Source organism: Cervus canadensis, chromosome 20, assembly GCF_019320065.1.
Source record: "Cervus canadensis isolate Bull #8, Minnesota chromosome 20, ASM1932006v1, whole genome shotgun sequence".
Classification (NCBI taxonomy): domain Eukaryota; kingdom Metazoa; phylum Chordata; class Mammalia; order Artiodactyla; family Cervidae; genus Cervus; species Cervus canadensis.
Window position 1 is genome coordinate 13,542,619 of NC_057405.1, and position 21,717 is coordinate 13,564,335.

General features: G+C 40.2%; 1 protein-coding gene across 2 annotated transcripts in view; it reads right to left on the reverse strand.

The window, feature by feature from the left end:
* Window positions 1-21,717, reverse strand: part of SIM1 (SIM bHLH transcription factor 1) — a 74,213-nt gene that overhangs the window by 32,727 nt on the left and 19,769 nt on the right. For both annotated transcript variants that reach the window (XM_043439646.1, XM_043439647.1), the window contains one exon: window positions 358-526. In XM_043439646.1, the coding sequence (XP_043295581.1) occupies window positions 358-526 (169 nt within the window). The remainder of the gene's footprint in view (window positions 1-357; window positions 527-21,717) is intronic.

The following is a 21,717-nucleotide window of genomic DNA, read 5'->3' on the forward strand; positions in this document are numbered from 1 at the left end:
TCTACATCAAGCTCTTGTTTTCCATATTTTTCTATGCTTGCACCATCTTTCTGGTTAATCGTTGTTGAGGGAAAAAAACTCAGGGCCATTCTCCCTGAAAATACAGTTATGGTTTTGACTGCAATGAAGCCTCTCACAACCTTCATAGAAAAGCAGTAAACCACAAGATCACTTCGAATTTTTACTAGCACAGTTATTTTAAAGGAAGAAGATACTTTTAGAAAGCTTTCCAGATTTATAGAAGTTTTACATGTATTAAAGCCAGATAATTAATTCCAAACAGCTGCAATACTTCCTCCTCTGCGAGACCAAACCAAGCCACAGAAAAAGAAAAGTGCCAAGTGGCTGAGCACCTACCTGAGGGTACGGGGAAGTCCTGGATTTGGACTTGGAGCTGGAGAGCCTGGACTTGGCCCCCTTCCTGCTGTCAGTCAGGGCAGGGGTGGAGCTGCCTGCATAGGAGAAGGCTGGTTTGGAGGCTGCGATCTGATCCAGGGAGAGCTGCAGCCCTTTGTATTCCGTGTCCCTGCAGGGTGGGAAGACACAGCCCTTAATCGGCCACCCCAGGAGACGGATACACATATTCTCTTACTGGAAATGACAGTCATTCCTGTTTGAAGAGGAATCAAGTGAAGGTGAGCCATAGAACTGGTTTCCACAAAACACCTTGATTATTTTGGAAGTACCTAACATTTAACAAACGTCTGTGAATGGAGCTGCCAAATTATATGAAGTGCTCATGAAGATGCCTTGATTAAAATATACATTGTTCATTATTTTTATATAGTAGAAAATAAATCTAGAATTCCAGTTCTCTGAGCTCTTGTGTCCCTGCTGGTGAGTTATGGATTATAAATTCTAAAGATTTTCTATTTGTGGGATGAGCTCAGCAGAAAACTGACCAACTGATACTGTCTGATCATTGACAAAAAGAATGTCTTTTATCAGCTGTTCCTTGATCAGTCATCCTGGGTAAACATTCCAAATACCCGTATGGCTAGCAAACTAGGGTATCCAGGCTAACTAGTTAAAAATCCTTTTTCAACAGACTAACTAATTTAGTTACCTGAGGGTATACTTTCCCACCAGTTCTTTCTATTCCTTTACTCAGTAAGTATTTATTAAGTTCCTAAAATATACCAGACTTTGTGCGATATGGAGATGAAAGGATAAATAAGGCATGTAGGGCCTCCTACCCTTGTGCAGATTACAATGTCTTGAGGAGAAGAAACAATAAAGAAATAGACATAATGACTGCAGGCTGTGAGGTCACAGGGGGAAAAGTGTATCTCAAGAGGGTTCACTGAGAAGGTCCTGCTGAGGTGTCCAGGGACTAAAGATGACAGCTCGGCCCTGCCCACAGCTACCAACCACCTCAGCCTGCTCCCAGGCAGCAGGAAGTCTCAGCTGACTCCTCGGGTTTCAGAAGAGGATATCAATCCTTCCCACTGGCAGCCAAAATAAAATGTTTCAGAGTCTTCCTTGTGAGGACTCGTGGGAGAATTTTCTCTCAGGTTCCAGACCTAGCCCGGTGCTTCTGAGTAATTGACTTCTTTTTATCTCACAAGCACCGTGAATCATATCACGCGTCATGTTTCCTTCTTTGCAGTGAAGTCAAGAAGCCTGAGCTCAAGGTCGATGTGTCACTGCCTCTAGCAAGTATACAAATCCTCAGGGCATGAATTCTGTGCAACAAACTCCACCGTCTCTTTATTTTTTTTTTTCTTATTTTCCCTTTCTCTAATGGGTTTACCTTTTTAAACATTCTGCATGCATTTTCCACACTCTTCAGATTAAGATACCTATGTTAAGTGTAGTAAATTGATAAAATTCTACACGTAAGAGTGGTTGGCAGATCTCCACTGTTCAGTGACGATTCATTTACCTTCTTCTCCTTCTCCCTATCTGTCCTGCTACAGAGAGATCACGCAAAAGCAAAAGTATAATTCAGGCAAGGAGTTCCTCCTCAAGTGCCCAGAAATAGAAACCGGCTAAAATAGGGCCAATAATATCACTACTGCTAACTTGAGGGTAGTAATAGACGTCATCAAATTACAATGGCTTCATATCAAATAGCTCATCTACTCAGACACCGACACAATTCCGTAAAGCAATTACCATTCAATTAAAAAATAAACTTTTTAAAAAAGACAAAAAAAATTTCTCCTTATATGAGGAACAAAAATTTAGAAGGCAGGCAGGCAGTTTGTCTTTTGGGTTTGGGGGGTCTGATTACCTCACTGGGCTGTTATATGCTCTACTCAACTCCCAGGAACCACGCAAGGCAGACTCTGAGCACTCCCTGGTCAGAAACTCACTGCCAACCAAAATGTGGCACCCATCTATTTCACTGACAACATCTCAGAATTTTCCTTCATTAGCCCCTGGCTTCATCCAGAATAGCTCTCCTCAGATTGATCTTATACTTTCCTGACTTCCTCTTTCTTAAAATCCCTCTTATAAAGAACTACCTTAAGTCATACACACCTCCAGAAAGCCCTTCCTGGGTGCTAAACCCATCCATTCCTTCAGTATGTGTTTACTGAGCATCTCTGTAGTGGCCGTGGGGGGACAGCAATGAATAGAAAGACTAAGTTACTACCTTCATGACCAAGGCACTGGGGCCAGTTCCCGAGGGAAGTGAGGAGGGAACCAGAAGGTGACCTCTTTCCTCCTCAAATCTTATTTTTCAAGAGATTATATCTTATCTTGCCCAGTGGATTCTGAGTTCCTGGAAGACTACTGTCAAGAGCTATTTTGTCTGTTCCAATGGCAACTGGCACAGTAGTTCACCTAGATGGAAGAGGAAGAAGATAAGGATGCAACTAAAAAAGGATTGCTTTCTTCAATGACTGCTAATAACCTGGAACCCAACAGCCTTTCTCTGTGGAAAAGACCTCTGTGGGCTGTAAGTCCCCAGACCCACCTGGCCCTGAGGTCACGTGCATGTGACAGTGAGCCAGCTAGGCGCTGACAGGAGGCAGGGCCCCCATCCTTGACCATATTTTGCGTCAAAATGTACTTCCGTCCACTGCACAGTGGAGCATCCACTCAGCCCCTAGAACTGACAGCAAGAAACACGGACCTCTGAAAATCGGCTAAGTAATTTTTGTCAATTCATTCTTAATGCAACATTTCAGCACAGACATGTACAAGCAGAGGCTACAAGCAGAGAGTAAACAGGATTCACTTTTCTCTTGTACACTATCAGACCCCAGAGTACGCATCTTAACCATTGAAAAAGTCCAAAATTTTTGCATAGTTTCCAATCAATGAAATACTCCAAATTAAATAGGCTTAAATAAAGTTTGAAAGCCAATAAATAATTGTAAATTCTACACATTCATATGAAAAAGCTAATAAATATAAAAAGTCATACTTTGAATTTTTTTTTTTTTTTGGCCACATTGTGGCATGTGGAACTTCCCTAACCAGGGATCGGACTCATGCCCCCTGCAGTGGAAATCCAGAATCTTAACCACTGAACCATCAGGGAAGTCTCAGAAGAGTTATACTTTGGATACACCAATAAAAATATTAATGCTTTAGTGCACCAAAAAATACAAAAAAAGAATTCATCAAAACTGAGCAGAAGATCATGAAGTCAAGTAGATCACAGTGTGAGCCTCTTACTGTGTGATAACCTGTCTCGACTTCAGTTTCTTCTTTACACCTCATAGGGATGTGCTGAGGTTCAGATGAAACACTGTGAAAAGCTTGTTGCACAGTGGTAGAAGATAATACATGCTCAATAAATAGTATGATTTCCACCCTCTAGGGTACTTTTTGGCACCCGCTTTCCCCAGAGCAATAGGTTCACTTTGATATATTGTAACATGGTTCATTCCAAACTCCTCCCTATGACGTATTTCTTCCCTTTCTATCCCAAACCCATTTTGATTTGCTCTGTTCCTTTTAAGCCTCTAAACTCTATTGTAGTGTGGCCAAAATATTTATTAAGTTAATTAAGTTTTTTATTGCTAAGTCACCAAATGAAGACCATAGCGCAACACAGACCCGGCATTCTGAGAAGAGTGTTTCTCTGTTCGGGACTCTAACAGCTCAAAAGATGTGTCAGGATGAAAAGCACAATAAAAAAAATACCCACTTAAAGACTTTTCAAGTACGGTTGATGTGCTGCCAAGAGCCGCTCTGAATGGCGGATTCACTGAGAACAAAGCATTTGTTTTACTGTTAGAATTCTATTAAACTGAGTATTTCATTTGTATAGATTAAAGGTCTAAATACTGATGGGAATCACATTACGAGTTCCATTTCCTTTCTCCAAACTCAGACACAAAGAAGAGTCTGGCTCCCCCACCCCCTCCTCCCCTAGAGAGATGTACTCTAGTATCACACAAATCCTCAAAGGTAGGTGTACACCTAGGAAAGTCGGTCAGTGCTTCCCCGGGCAGTAGGACAAAATAAAACATGTGGGTGCACAGATCTTAGACCCTGAAATGAGTATGGTAAGGAGCTTGATTTAGCTGAATTTAATAAAGGAAGAACTCAGCCCTGGTCAAGTTTTCTTGAGAAGTGCCACATGGGTGGTATTCAGGACCCCACAGGTAGCCCTCTTAAGGGCGCTCTCCCAGATACTTATCAAAAGCTTATCAAAAGAGGAACTGTAGCATATGCCATTTAGCATATTTTTCAAAATGGCTATTGATACCAATTTACTTTTTAATTTTCCTTCTTTTAATGACTTGTACCAGCGCTGTCGACATCCTCAGGTACCCAGGCCCTGACAGCAATGTGAAACGGGTAATTTGCAATCACTAGGACCTGCAGTTTGTCAATCTCATCCATATTTGCATGGGCCAAAGTAATCCTCTTATTCCACTATGGACAGCCAGAAATCATTCAATTGGCAGAATTAACCATCTGAGTCTACTCCAAACTTCATAATAGTCATATACATATTTAGAATTACTCAAATTCCAACTGAATAAAAAGGGGCTATTTTTGCATCATTGGTCTCCTCAGCCTCTCCTTAAGCAATATCCCATGACCACTCACAAGGTAAATGCCAACTTGCCATATGGGAAGCTCAGAGTGATGCCTTTTTGCAAAGCGAATAAAAGATGTCTTCACTGCTGAAAGGTACTGTCAGCTTCAGAGAGATGCGTAAATATCCCGTCTATCAGTTTGACTGGGAGCCTGGCATTCTCTACGCCAACACCAGCACCAACATACGTATGACCCTTGAAGCGAGCTGGAACGAGTGCACAGAGAAGTAATCAACAGCATTTGATCAATTCATGTTGAGTCAAGATGCTTTGCAGGAATTTCCCTCTTCATCTCTACCTTACCCTATACTGCTTTTATTTTAGACTACTGAATTTTTGCTCCTGTCCCGTCAGTTTGGGAGCTGGCCATTCTGGAGTTTGTTGACCTTATGTTATGTGGAGATTCTTTAAAGATGTTGCCAGATTTCCCAATTGAGCTACTTTTTTTTAAAAAACAGCTGAAGGTGATCAAATTACCAAGGAAAACGTGGAAACAAAGACATACAATTGATTTGGCTCCAAAGGCGCTGACTGAAATAAGCAGAGGATTGCATTAAACCGTGATCGGATTAAGTAGGAATGACTGTGCCTTATACTAAACTTTTTAATTGGATTCTAGAGTCACTGTTACACGAAGTGCATGACCTTCTTTATATTCTGGCAGAGTTGCAGCCTGGCCACTGGGTAAACCTCCGCAGCAGAGAGACCTACTTTCTGTTTCATTTTCAGGCTCCCACGGAGCCCAGCAGAGATAGCTGATAAGGAGGATTCCATACTGTGAGGGGTTCATGAATGAAGACAATCTGCTGGGAAATTAGGCGAAGGCACCCTTGGAAATGTAATAGTCTCATACTAATAAGTGGATTTGTGTTTGCTCCTTGTGGTTTTCTCCATTTGATTTGGCAATTTTAATAGTTCCCCAAAAGTCTTGGGTTTATGTAAACACTGCCTCTGCCTAGAAACCCCTTTCTGCTCCATTATGTAGGTTTCATCCAACATGCTATGGAGTGGGCATCCCCACAAGGGTAAAGGATGGTTTACCCTTCTCGTATGTGACAGTAAATACTATATAATAGTGAATAAGGTTTACCATCATGTTGTCATTTCAAGAAGGAAAGGCAGGGGTATAAACAACAGGCAAACAGCAACAACTAAAAAGTAAGTCAAGAACTGTAACATAAGATGTGGCAAAACCAACCATCTTCACAACAGGGATAGCATAATGCATTTGTGCAAACCCACGACACAAACTGAAATATAGCTAAGTAAAGACCGCACACGCTGCTCCTGACTATTTCCTTCCCCTCACTGGCCACAGTGATATCTCCCTGCTCTCTTCCGAGCTCCTACACCAGTCACTGCCCTACCACTCATTCGGCACGTATTCTCTCTCACATGAACGGAATTTCTAATGATGTGCATGTGTGTGGGTGCCTGTATACTAAGTCACTTCAATTGTGTTGGACACTTTGCGACCCCATGGTCTGTAGCCCACCAGGCTTCTCTGTTCATGGGATTCTCCAGGTAAGAATACTGGAGTGCATTGCCATGCCCTCCTCCAGGGGATCTTCCCGACCCAGGGATCTAACCCATGTCTCACGTCTTCTGCAGTGACAGGCAGGTTCTTTACCACTTGAGCCACCTGGGAAACCCATCTGATGACAACCTCCTAAATTTTTTCTCTTCTAATGGTCTCTGTTTACTGTCTTGCAATATATCTGACAGAGAACAAACACTCACTTGCAAATGGTTGACAAAATAATTCTCACTGCAATAAACTGTCATTCTTCTCCAATCCAAATGACGCAAAATTTAAAAACTGGCCAAACTTTCTACATATATGGGAAAGAAATATCTGCCAGGTAAGCAAGTTTATGTGAGGGATTTTTAAATTCCCAGGTTATAATTAATAATAATCATTCTGAAATTCTGTGTGATCTTAAATCAAAGAAACAAATCATATGCTACCATTTTAGTGGTATGTATATTAACTAACTGCACTCGAAAAAAAATCAAGTTGTAATTCAAGCATGGCATATGTGATATTAAGGAAACTAGAATACTAAATTAATTTCATCCTCAACTATGTCTTTAGAACCATTAGAGTCGTATTAAAGGGGGTAAGTAGTAATAGTGCTTTAAATCCCCAGAGATACACTCCTAAAAATCAGTAAGAAATATCTATGCAATAGAAAAATATAAAAAGGTTGTAAACAATGCACAAATTGCTGAGAAATAACTCTCTAAAGGTTCAGCCTCACTAGCAATAACCTGTGTGAATTCATCAGCTATCAGATGTCATTTTTGCCTTTCAAGTTAGCAAAGATTTTTAAAATGACAATAATTCTCACTGAAGACAAGGTGAAATATGCATATATACATACTACCAGTAGGAGAATAAACTAGCGGCTTTTATTAACAGTCTTAGGTGTGTCCAAACCTTAAATCCAGTAATTCCACTTCTATATCTTATGAAAATAATCAGAGATGGGTGTCAAAAGTCTATAAACAAGGGTGCTTATCAGCATAATTTCCTATATTTAATTGTAAATAAGCAAATAAGAACCAACAATAGAAGCATTATTTAATTACGGCATACCATTGTGATAAAATATTATGCATTCTTTTTTTTTTAACTTAATTTAGAAATACTACCGATAAAGTGAAAAATTATCTTTTTTAAAATTGACATGTACTGTACAGGCATGTATGTGGGTGTGATAAAGAGTTGGACACGACTGAGCAAGTAAACACAGCACAGCATGTAATATACTGGGTGGCAAAAAACTAAAATGCAAACAGTAGAGATGGGGAAAACAGATTAATGATGCTCTTTACATTCTCTTTATAACACTCCACATTACCTTAATTTTTCTATAATAAACATGTGTGACTTTTATAATCAGAAAAATCTTTCTTGAAAAAGAAACACCAGTTGAGGCACACTTCAGGCACTCCTACCTAATGGTGAAATGGGTTCCCAATTTCTTTTCGTTATATAGAAGAAGCCTGGGCTGCTTCTTTGTGAATAATGTTAGGTTACAAAAGAGAAAGCATGACTAAACTTCTCCCACAGGTTCAACATCTCATGCACATCATTTATAATTTTTAAATGTCCACATGTCCTTCTGCTCTCTGAGTGCCTGTCCATTTCACTTACTTTCTCATCTATTTTCCGCCCTTCCTACCTTCCAGAATTATCTGTCTCTAAAGGCTTTCAAGTGAACTATGGAGCATTTTGTTTCCTTCTTTGGAGACGATGACTTAAAATATTACTTATAATTGAAAAAAAGGAAGCCTCCCCATGGAGTTTCTTAAAACAATTTAGTTTCATGTGAGTTATAAATGACATATTTGTCATTGTTTAAATGGCATAAACCCTACTTTGGGGCCACATTTCTTGTTCTGAGGAACTTAATTTTTTATGCTCAGAAATTCATTCTATACCTGGCTACTAAAGTCTAGGTGTGTTTGTGAATTTTCCTGGTCTAAAGTTCCAAATCCTATTGCTCTTATAGCTAGTCTATATCTTCTTGTCTTAAGGTGATCTTTAAAAGTCAAATAAACAAATGCAAAATGTGCTGCCTCTTTTATCAAAGGCATAAAATAAAAACTGTTGGTCTCCTCTCCCATCGTGAGAACCCCTAATCTGAGCCTACTTCTAGAGAAAAAAAAAAAAAAAAGCCAAATATAAAGAAAGAAAAATGATACAAATACCAACAAAGTTTTTCTTATGTTTTGAAATTTCCATAAATAGAAAAATAAAAGGCATACATGTCACTCTGACCCCTTTTTCATCTGTTTCCATCTGTCTCACCTCCCCACCCTCTCTGTCCCCCTCTTTCACCTTTGCTGTCATTTATGAAACTGATGTTTTTTAAATATATCTTCTCTTTAGAGATCTTTCATTATCTGTGATAGATGAATAATGGGGGAACCCCTCAACTAACCCCTTACATTTGGTTGAGGTTCCATTCTCACAGGAGTAGCTTGCTCACCTAGTTCTTCTGACCCTTAGAAAGTTGATTCCTAAACCCTAAAACCCTTTGGCAGAGAGGGTGAAAGAGCATGCTTCCTGTTTTCAACTCCACACAAACTCCAGGAACAGAAAAGAAACCTGTAATCACAAAGAAATCATCTTCCCACAATACTGAGAAGTTTCCTTGACTCCCATGAAGATATCTCAAGAAAATCTACTGGTTGATGTTCAAAATCTATCATTGGACACTTATTTCTTTGGCTGTAGACAAATCCTGGGCTTCCCCGGTGGCTCAGATGGTAAAGAACCTGCCTGCAATGCAGAAGATCTGGATTCAGTCCCTGAGGTGGGAAGATCCCCTGGAGAAGAGAATGGAAACCCACCCCAGTGTTCTTGCCTACAGAATTCCATGGACAGATGAGCCTGGCAGGCTCCTCTGGTGTCAAAGAGAAGGGTGGCAAAGAGTCAGACATGCCTGAGCAACTAACACACACACAAACAAATCCTATCCTCAAGATCCCAGGGTCCCCCAGTTCCCCACAGTGTTTGAGGGGGTCCTACATGGCCAAGCCTCATGACACTGCTGGGAGCTCTGCCCTTTTCCACACAACACAAGACCCTGGCATTTGTGCAGATCACAGAAAAGGTGAAGCTCAGGCTTCAAACTCCCTGGGAAAAGATGCAGCAAAAAATGATGGTGTGATGGTGTGATGCTGTGTTTTCAAATGCACAAGACTTCATTTGTTTAACTTAGATATTTTAAAATATGTCCTATGGCATTTATTCTTGATTAAACCTATTCTAGATAGTTAATCATTTAACGGTTTCTTTACAGTTGCTGAGCAAACAGTTCATTCATACCTATGACATATCAAATCTCACAGACGTGTTCTTTAATTGGATTCATTTATTTCTAATCTCCTTAAGTCCTTACTACTGTAATGCTTAACTAAATATACATTAAACTCTATTATTTAAACAGCTAAAATAAATTTGATATGTATTTTACGAATAAGAATTTACAACTCAACAAATGTTCTGTTATTATTATTATGTACCTTGGTATTCAGGTTTTACCTTAAATTGGCTGATAGGTAAGTTATGTTGTAACAAAATAAGTTCTGAACTGCTGCTAGAGATTTTGGATTGCCCATTAAAATGCTAAATTTTTCATCATTGCCATATGTGGAGTCGGTGAGCTTGTATAATACTATATAGAATACATAGTTATAAATAGAGCCTACTCTAAAGACAGGATAGGCAAGTAGGCAGCTGCCTGCTTTTATGATTTGTAGGGATGGAGAAGTTTCCTTGGCTCCCATGAAGATGCCTCAAGAATAGTCTACTGGTTGATGCTCAAAATCTGTCATTAGACATTTATTTCTTTGGCTGCAGACAGATGGCTCAGAAAAGGATAATAGGGTAAGCCTCACCTATCATCTTTCATTGATTCAGTTTATCAGTTCCCTTCCCTAGAGCAGTGATTCTCAAACTTCTGCCTGCATCAGAAGCACGTGAAAAATGTATGAAAACACAGCCTACGAGGCTCCACTTCTTAGAGCCTCTCATCTGCAGGTCTAGGATGGAGCTCACAATTTGCATTTTTAACAAGCTCCTGGATGATGCTGACGCCGCCAGTCAGGGGGAAAAAAAGAGAGAGAGAGAGAGAGATCCTTTGAGAACTAGAGCAACTGTTATCAGGGATGAGAGAAACTAAAAGAATCAGAGGAAAGAAAGGCCACCACAGGGAAAATAGAAAAGCACTGAAAAGGGAGGGAACATTCCAAAGACAAAATTCACACGTCCCCCAGGAACTGCCCTGACTGCATATATTTCACCAAACTACTCCCATCCCCACCCCTGACTGCTTGCTTCCTCCCGGCCTCCTCTTGGGCACTTCCTGTTCCTGCAGACTCTACCACTCCAGCTGCAGGGCTGGGTCCTCAGGCTGCTTCTCTGTTCGAATCCGCTCCCTAGTGATCTCAGTCCCTTTGCTGGCTTTAAATTCCATATGCTGATGATCCCGACCTCTAGCTCAGACCTCCTCAGACTCCAAGACACCCAGATCCAGTTGCCTACCTGCTGTTTCACTTTGATGAATAACAGGCATCTCAAACTAAACATGTCCACATACAACCCTTGATTGCTGCCCTTTCCTACAAATCTGTTTCTTCCCATTATTCACTCAGGTTACCGAGGCTGCCATTCTTGACTCCTATTTTTTTTCACAACTCACATCCAATCCCTCTGCAAACCCCATCAGTCTGCCTTGAAAACACCCTGAACCTGACCCTTCACCACTATCTCCTTCTTTCAAGCCATCATTTTCCTTCCTCTAGGTGATTATAATCACTCCCTACCTGGTCTCCCTGCCTCTTCCCATCACCCACCCCGAAGCTTACTCTCCTCATCAGCCAGATGATCCTTTCAAAGCTTCTATTACTTCATGCCACGCCTTTGGCTCAAAACTCTCCAATGGCTTCCCAACATGATCTGACTCTGCCCATTCTAGCATTATCTTTTTCTGTTCTTCCCCTTTCTTTTTCTGCTCCAGCCACACCTCCTCTGTTCATCAACTGACCCAGATGGTTTCCACCTCTGGGCCTTTGCACTTGCTTCTCACTGTGGAAATGTTTTCCCTGCAGGCCTCCATATGGCGGCCTCCCTCCCTTCATTTAAGAGTCCTCAGAGAAGCCTTCCCTGACCACTTCCATCTATTTGTCCTGCTTAACTTTTTTCCTTTCATTTTTTGATATCACACAACATATTTCTTTGTTTATAAGTACTGTCTATTTCTTCCCACTAAATCATGCTCCATGAGGGTAGCAACCTTGTCTGTCTTGGTCATAACAGGGTCTCACCAAAGAGCTTGGCATGTAGAAGGCACTGGGAAAAAACTTGCCAGGTAAATTCAAGAACCATGCCCAGTTTTCAGTAGAGAGGACTATGCTCTCAAATATTTCTTAACCATCCTCTTAATGACAGCCACAGAAATTAAGCAGAATCTAATGATAGAAATGTGTTTATAATGAAGGTCCTATTGAGTCAATGGAGATGAGACACAAATAGAAAAGAGATTATAATGTGAAATGCCATGTAGCGTCTCAATATTTTCCTCTGTTTTTCAATTAGCCCTCACAATAAATGCCACCCTGCACTTGGCTATTTCTTGGACTGCGTTAATTGGAGGAATGAGATTGACACCCACTCTGCCCTCCCTTTTGTGGGCTTCATCCTCTCAGCATTCCTGAGCTGTAACCCTGCAGGGGTCCATTACCCAAATTCAGCACAACAAATAACTTCACTTTGCCAGGATGACAGTGAGATTTCAACAGCTAATAGAAATGCTGTGATGCTATTAGTCTCTTAACGGCTTTTAAAAATTAAAATGAAAACTCTCGTGTTGCATTCGGTTAATTCTGGAGGGAAAAAAATGCTGCTCTTTTCCTGCTGTATATTTGGACTCCAATAGCAATTAATGGGAGTGTTGAAAGAAGTAAATCTTGTGGGTCCTTCCTTACCTTCAGCCATCAGAACACATTAGTCATCACAAGCGCAGAGAGTGGAATGAATGACCAAGAAGCGGCAGCAAACTGAAACCCCTAAAAATGCCCTGAACCCAGGATTCTATTTTTGTCGTGGTTTTCAGTAGGAGGAGGACAGAGCCAGCACATTCTCAGACTGTGTCACCAGAGAATGTTGCTATTCTCAGAGAGAAGTTTAAGTGGCAAGGGACTTGGGTTTAAAAGTACAAACACAGAGGGAATTCCACCTTAATGGGTACCATTATGACATCCAACTCAACGTAATGAGGCTGTTTCCACGATCTAGCCAGCAGCCCATATTAGCACGGCTTTACTGATGTGGACACAACAAATTCTGTTTGAACAAGAAATCCCAGGAAAAAAAAAGAGAGAGAGAGAGAGATCCTTTCACAAGCTCTATCTATTTAGTAATCAATCAAAGGAAAGATGTTCTTCTAGTAAAGACAGCAGCTTGCATTTGAATCCTGGTAAAACATTAGAGATGTTCTAAATAAAATAATGATCTATAGGTGATGCATACAGCTTGCAGCTGTGTGAACATGTCTTAAATGTTGGTGCTTAAACTGGTGAAGGGGAGAGGGCTGGGGTATGGAGGGGGAGCTGACTGGTTCTGAGTGTACCCAGACTGGAAAGCAATGGAGACCCCATATTGTACAAGACAGTGAACTGTCCACAGACCTTGGTAAAGATCTCTGTAAAACATCCTATCAATTCCTGAGCAATAGGTGGAATTGTATGAAATTGTTAATTTTGAACTATTCTAATGGCAATTTCATATGTTTCACCCTAGTATGACTTTTGAGAGTCTCCTGTACAGCAAGGAGATCAAACAAGTCCATCCTAAAGGAAATCAATCCTGAATATTCATTGGAAGGACTGATGCTGAAGCTGAAGTTCCAATACTTTGGCCACCTGATGCAAAGAGTCTATTCATTGGAAAAGACCCTGATGCTGGGAAAGATTGAGGGCAGGAGGAGAAGGGGATGACAGAGGATGAGATGGTTGGATGGCTTCACTGACTCGATGGACATGAGTCTGAACAAACTCCCAGGAGAGCATGAAGGACAGGCAAGCCTGGCCGTTCATGGGGTTGCAAAGAGTCAGACACAACCGAACAACTGAACAACAACATCCTAGTACAGTTACCAGCTTAAAGACAGAAGCCCAACAGGAAATCAGGTAGGCTCTGGAGTCTAGGCCCTGGGTTAGTATGCTCACTCATGAGCTGTGTTGTATTGGCTAAGTCACTTGGTCTCTCTGAGCCTGTGGCACAAAGAGCCAGCCCTCACACATGAGTCCCTCTCCCTCCCTAACCTTTCCAGGCAAGAGAGCACCTTCTCATCCCTCCTTCAGCTCGAGCAGACCATCATCTTCCAGTCTCTCCAGGGCAAGACAAGCTGGGAGTTACCCTTTACTAGAGAAAAGCTTAAAGTACTATGAAAACTTAAAATAATTAGTGACACTTTCTAAAAATGTAATAAATCTGCAAAGACTATTTTAACTGTAGAGAGATTCTTCAATTTACAATTTGCTGAGCTTCATAATCCTATTAGAAGTCAGCCCCACAAAATACTCAAAAATCCCATTCAAAGCAGAACAGAGAGCTGTCCAACATCTTTCCAACAGGAGAGAAGTCAGCCTGGGAACAGCTGTTCTCTCTGCAGCTCAGGTAATGAGATGCACAGGACCTGTCCTGGGTACTGTCGCTGTGAGTATTCACGCTGGACTCATTAGCTGCAATCAGTTACTTTGCTGCCAGTCATGATCTCCACACATACACACACACGCATGCACACACACATGCACACGCATGCACACACACACAGCTCTCTCCAGGGGCCCAGCTCCTCCCATCCATCCCATCTCCTAACCAGAGGGGAGTCTGACTGCCCCTACAAGCTTATCCCCCAGGGATGTCCTAACAATCCTAAAGTACTTGGGGCCCTCATCTTTCTAATGTGGGTGGAATCACTTCCCTCCAGGAAGGAATCTCGGTTTTCAGTAAGCCAAGGGGGAAATCAAACTAGCCTACTGCCTAGCACTTATTTCTTTTCCTGCAGGTATTGTCTTGTTCATTTTGATGTCCCCAGAATGTAGCACTGTGCCTGACACATTATAGGTGCTCAATAAATCATATATAAATGCTTGAAGACCCACTAGCCCTAACCAGCTGAAGGAGAGTCTCACAACCCTTTCCAGATGCATCAGAATGTTTGGTGACTTTTCATTCCTGGGCAACCCTCAGACTTCCTGAGTTGTGCTGTCCCTCCTTCAGCCCAAAGACTCACATTTATTCCATTTATTCACATTTATTCCATGTGTACAGGTAGGCCAAAAAGTATTCTCTTTCATTTCACTGAAATAATCACCCTAATAACTCACACCTAACCCTTCTTACTTTGTAATCAGGCATAGTTCCAAGAACCTCACACATTATCTCATGTAATGTTCACAGTGGCTCTATAAGGTAGATATAATCATTACCCGCATTTTACAGATTAAAAAAAGAAAAGACAGTGAAGGTAGGCAATTTTTTCCCATTGTCCCAGAATGGCATCACTGGGATTTAAATAGGCAATAGACCCAGAGCCCAAACTCTTAACTAATAAGCTATATTGCTTAAAATAAAAGCTATATAATAAAAATGTAGTGATATCTCACTTCATAACACATGTTTCAAATATCTTGTAAAACATCCCTATGACTATCAGAGTTTGAAACAAGAAAGTAAGAAACCTAGGGGTTAGACTGCATCATATTCTAACAGTGGAATTACAACATCAAATGCAGCTTGAAGGCGGCTTTCCCACCCTGCAGTCTGGAGCTGACCACACAGGTTCTCTGCAACTCTCTCTCCTCCAGTCTGCTGCTTTTTGTTACTCTAACGCACATCTCACATTTGCTCCTTACAAATAATATCTAAAATAGAACCATTACACCACTGTGGCACCATTGTGTATTCATTTCAATAAGATTTATGTTTGATGCAGAATATTAATCCCTTAAAATTTTAAAAATGGTGTTCTATACCTGGGTGCTAAAATTTTTATTACTAACATCAGATGAACACGTTGAAGATACACTAGCATTCATTTGAGGAAGGTAAGAGCCTTGGGGAAAACAGTTTCCTATCTTGATGGAATGCACTCAGTTACATCAAAACAGTTCAGGTAAAAAGGTAGAGACAGAAAGAAATTCATCTTAGACAACAGCAGTGGACAAGCATGGTTGGATCAAATTGGAAGAGTGATACTAACTGTCACAGGAATGCTGCGGCTGCTAAGTTGCTTCAGTCGTATCTGATTCATTGTGACCCCATGGACTGTAGCCCGCCAAGCTCCTCTGTCCATAGGATTCTCCAGGTAAAAGTATTGGAGTGGGTTGCCATGCCCTTCCTCAGGGGATCTTCCTGACCCAGGGATTGAACCCGGGTCTCTTATGTCTCCTGCACTGGCAGGCGGGTTCTTTACCACCCGTGCCACCTGGGAAGCCTGTCCCAAGAACACTTAATGGAAAAAGAGCAATGGGACAAATGTGTAGAAAGCACTGTTTCATCTCAAAAGACCCAACCTCTGCATCCAACCCTTAAAATTCTACTCCTTTCCCGATAGCTCTACCCTCATGTCAAGCTCTTTTGAATTCTGTGCCCTTAGCAAATAGTGCAAGTGGATCACATCATTTCAAACAGGCCAATCTGAGTGTTTAAATATTTAAGTGAAACTCTTATTTTGTCAACTAAATTGTAAACTACCCAAGAGAAGCCAAGGCCTCAGCTTCATGTATATACCCAATAAATCACTGCAATCTGCCATCCTCTGGAAAACACTGGTGAGATAGCCATATCAGTCCATGGAGAGAGATGGGGATCACACAAAAGGCTCCACTAATCATCAACAGTACCGGTGTCTTAGGTTTTATTCTCTTTAAATTATAATTACTGATTTGGTAAAATTGACATAACACTGGTTCCAACTAAACTAACTTCAGAAATCTGATTAAAGTTTAATTTCTTAGAATGCTCCTTTGCCCTGTAAAGCACCATTTCACCATGTAAGGCACTTAGGAAATGCTGGTTTACCAGGGACTACTTTTATGGAAGACAATTTTTTTTTCATGGACCTGGGGTGGGATGGTTTCAGGATGATTAAAGCACATTATATTTACTGTGTACTTTATTTCTATTATTATTACATCAGCTCCACCTCAGATTACCAGGCATTAGATCCCCAAAGGTGGGGACCCCTGGTCTAGAACTTAACCAAACTACAGAAGTTACCACACACAAAGAGCACAAAGCTTGGAGGGGTGTGAATGGAAGGACTGAGGAAGGGAAAGAAAATAGGCACTTAAATTTGTGGATTTGAGGATTTTGAAATCCAAATTAAAGAGGGAATTATTCATCTTCTTTCAAAGTATATCAGTTGATGTCACATAGCTGGCAAGAGTTGAGCTGCCAGGAAGTCCCTTCAAAACAAGAGTTAAGATATTATGAACACCTGCCTTCTGCCAGCTACTGTGCTGTATATACATTGTCTCATTTAATCCTTCTCAGTTCTTAAAAATGGCTTTCCAAGTGGCACAGTGGTAAAGAATCTGCCTGCAATGCAGGAGACTCGGGCTCAATCCCTGGGTTGGGATGATCCCTTGGAGGAGGAAATGTCAGCCCACGCCAGTATTCTTGCCTGGAAAATCCCATGGATAGAGCATCCTGGTAGGCTACAGTCCATGGAGTTGCCAACAGTCAGACACTACTGAGCATGCACACCACCCTTAAAAAGTGTGTGCAGATGTCTCCATTTCACAGATGGGAAAACAGAGGATCAAAGAGCAGAGCCGCGCTCAGGGTATCACAGCTGTTGTGCAGCAGTGCATGTTTGAACCCAGATACATCTGACACCAAAGTCCGTGCCTTTCCCTTGCAGGTTGCTTCAAATCATACTGTGCTTTTAAAAAAGCAAAATCACCATTCCAGTGCAATATAACTTCCCAGAGTTAGGTCACAGATGGTAAACAGATGGCTCAGACTCAGTCAGACCACAAACGTTGTCAATGCCCAACAAAAGCAGGTTCCTCTCTCGTGGCCCTTAGCTCTGCCCTCACCATGGATCATCTCTCACCCCTTGCAGCTCCCTGGACCTTGGATGCCTATGGCAGAGAAAAGGAAGTGGGAAGTTACTCCCTTAGACAAAGCAGAATGTTAAATTCCTCCATTCATAGGCATTCAGATATTTCCAGGTTCCATCCAAACTCCAACCAATCCTTTTTGCATGGTAGCTTAAACACAGACACTGGCACTTCAGCCCAAATGAGTTTTCAATCACCACCTGCTCATCGGCAAGATGTCACAAGCCAATGAGAACAGAAAACAGAGAGGAAAGCCTTGGATAAGAGGAAGAAAGTAGCAGTCTTTTACTAAATTATCAAGATATGCATATTCCAAAAAAAGGAAATCAACTATAACTTCAATTTTTTTAAAAAAAGATACACATAATCCACCCCCAACACATCTTATATGAAACATAACAGTGTTTGCCTCATGACTACACTAAGTCAGAAGACAAATCATGCTTCTCTGGAGTTCCAGTAAAGCCTTATTTGAGTTTGTCCATCCATTCACATTTTTCCATGATGTGACTCACAGATCAGAACCTTTTCCCCTCTGAACAGCCAGAGACGAATTGTCGGGCTGGTCATTTGGTCAGCACCAAGTGGCTTCCACCCAGGAAGTAAAGGGGAGGTCCTGGGAGACAGTGCCCTCCAGGTCAGGGTAACAACACAGGGAGGAGAGAAAGCCAGAGAGGCCTGTGCAAGGGGGAGCAGCCGGACAGCAGCATCACCAAAGGACCAGAGGATGACATGCCTGCCCAGAGCATGCTGGGAAGTTCTCCATCCCCAGCCTCTGAACAGTGTCCCCAGGAGACAACCTTTTCTGCCATTCTCCTTCAAAAACAGAAAAGAGCCAATGCTGCCCCTGCCCCAGTGCCCACCTACTCACTCTCTCTCTAGGAAATAGTCTGCTGCCACAGGAGGTAATTTAGTACCTTATGTGATTTTTTTTTTTTTAAAAGGATGAGTTGGTTTGCCAATTCAATGGCTTTTGTTTGTCAAGAACATAAAATGTTAAGTCTAGTTATAGAAATGAAATAATTAGTAATATCAATTTTGTATCTATGTAAAAAACCAAACAATTTGATAAAGCAAAAATGTTTGCAGGCCACATTTTTTTCTTACAAAATAAAAAGGTCCTTAAGGGGAAAAAAGATACATTCTTAACTGAATGTCATTGAGAAGGTAGCACTGCTAATTTAACTCCCTAAACTGTCAACATCTATACTTATCAATACTTGTGAAGCAGCAACACAGAGGCAGTGTTTTGCTCCATCATGAGTTCAGATGAAAGCCTATCCAGAAGTTGGGTAGCCTAACCTTGCAGGCCTTACTCATTTAAACCCATTCCTCTTTCCCAGACATTTTCTCCCAGCCCCCAACCCCATACAGAGAACCAGGGGATACAGTCAACACTCCAGGCTTTAACCCTGGCTTCACCACTTACTCAACAGACCTGACCTCAGCTTCCTCACATAGGAAATGGGGAGTGTGATCCTGGCCCCAACCACCACACAGAGCTGTCAAAAAAACAAATGAAGTAATGAATGCGACAGCACTTTAAAGAAATGTGAATTCAACATGGGGAAAAATGTTGAGTATAAATGATGAATTCAAGACTACATATGATCATTTTGACAAAAGAATTACAATTAGTGAAAAGTATATGAAAGGTAAGATTATTTAAATGAGTACTGGTATTAGGCACTGTAAAATTGACTAAATGTCCCAGCTCTCTCCTTTAACAAATTGTTTTGGTAGTTATAAAATTACTATTAATTACTACTAATAGTGTTGATTGTCAAAAAGTACTATCCATACAAATGCGATTTCAATTTGTCTCTATGACAATTCAATTACATAACAAGTCCTTTGAAAAGGACAACAGGTTTTGATGTTCAATTTTATCATAATAATAATTCAACACAATTAAGGATCAATCATAATTTGAGAGTATACATTGGTATATAATTATTATTTTTAATGATAAAAAACATTAAATCTACTCAACGAGTGCTCCATCGACCTGAGGCACAAGAGTAAATTACTTTACATTTTGATGTAGATTGCTAAGTCAAAAGGTGATTCATTTGACATTATTTGTAATATAAAAGAGTGGTTTTGCTAACCAGAAAAATAACTACTCAAAAACTACTAATTTTTTATAACTACTCAAATTATTGGTCAAGTTTTTGGAATACATTTTAAAAAATTTCCTAGTAGTAACAACAATAATATCACTGGGCCTTTAAGTTAATCAAATTTTTTAAAAAAATTTAAGTGCTCAAATTAACTCAACACTCTTAACACACTTGAAAGAGCAAACTAATATGAGCATATTATGTTTACTGCTTTATGGTAAGGACACATAAGGTTTATATTCACAAAGTGTGTTAATACTTAAAAAACCCTTTTAATTGTGAGAACAATGGTTTTATGCAAAGAAGAACAAAAATTATGGGGTCTGCGATAATTACAATGTAGATATCCTCTTCGTCCCCCCTTCCCCATGAAGGAAGTATGACTCCTTCGCCATTTGCCCTAACTTATCTACAAATTTACAAGATTATCAGTAGATAGCAAGTTATAAGGACCTCTAATGTAAATTGTCTCTAACACTGAGATGGAAACTGTAACAGAGAAAATTACCTTCTTCTATATGTTCAATGAATCACTCTAAAACAGGATGTGAGATTTTCCACTGAAATACTGTTCCATCCTAAACTTAGACATAAATAGAGAAGGCTTCTTTACCAACAACAAAAATGGTTGAAGATATTAAATGTATCTGATTCCAAAATTACCAAATCACTCTCGAAAATCTTCTCTTTTACTTTCCAAGTGAAATATGAGATTGTATTGCTTACAATTCCCATTAGAAGTCTAGTTTAAAATACACTAACATTTTACCACTATATGCTACAGAAAAGGACAAGGGGTTTTCATGTCCCCTCATAATATATCATCTATCAATCAGCTTAAATGAGATCACACATCAGTGAGTACTTGATGAATTTCAGTGGCAGATTGTCTTTAATGGCATCAGTAGACTAGATCTCATGTATATTTTTGCAACCTTCTACACACTGTAATTTGAACACTTTAAATGTGCCATCATAAATGGTGCAATGGCTATGTAAGGGAATGTTATTTAAGGATGATGTATCATGATGTCTGTAGTTTATTTTAAAATTATTCAGCAGAGGAAAAAGCGCATACACAAATAGACATACAGAGAGGAAGAGAGAGACATAAAGCAAATAAGGCTTATAGATGACGTGTATACGGATATTTGTTGTACTATTTTTTCAACCTTTTTGTACTTATGAAAATTCTATGTTTTATAAGATTTTAAAATGAAATTTTTATATCTTATTGGCTTATCCTTAAGAGTAGATTATAAAAGTTTGTTTTTAAAACATAAAGAGAATCAAGACCATTCATTTTTCTAGAAATTACTTTTCATAGTTTATTGGGTGTTCCACATTTTCAATTTTCTTCACATTGAGTATTAATGTTTTCCATCTGAACTGCCTATGAATAATTAATACTACTAATTAAACAAACTCAAGGAAATACAAATTCAAGAAAATTACTTAGGTTTTACACAGTATGCTCTTTTTTCACTCCCCACATGTCTCTGGACTTTGCCCATAGTCACTGTTACTAGCTAGACACTAGCTCCATTCAACTCTCCTCTTGAAAATAATTAGGGAGTAGGGCCTTGTCAGCCTGTCATCCTTAACACTTATTTCAAAGCCTGTGGGCACTCGAAGTTTATAGAAAGGTTTTTTTAAAAGCTAACAGGGTATGTGTGCCTTATAGAGAGTCATGAGCTGGTCAGTTTTGGGGTAATTTTTTTCCCGTTTTGGGTTATTTTAGGGGGAGGGATAGCCCTTAATGAAGAGCTACACAAGCTTCAAGGAACCTCAAAGACTTAGAGAAAAACTAAGAGAATTTTAAAAATTTTATCATAGTGTCTTCTCCTTTTTTCTCCAGATTTTCAGAATATCAACATTTTGTACAGTGGTCATACAAGGCCAGTATAAGTACCACCTGCCTCTAAAATTCCTACATT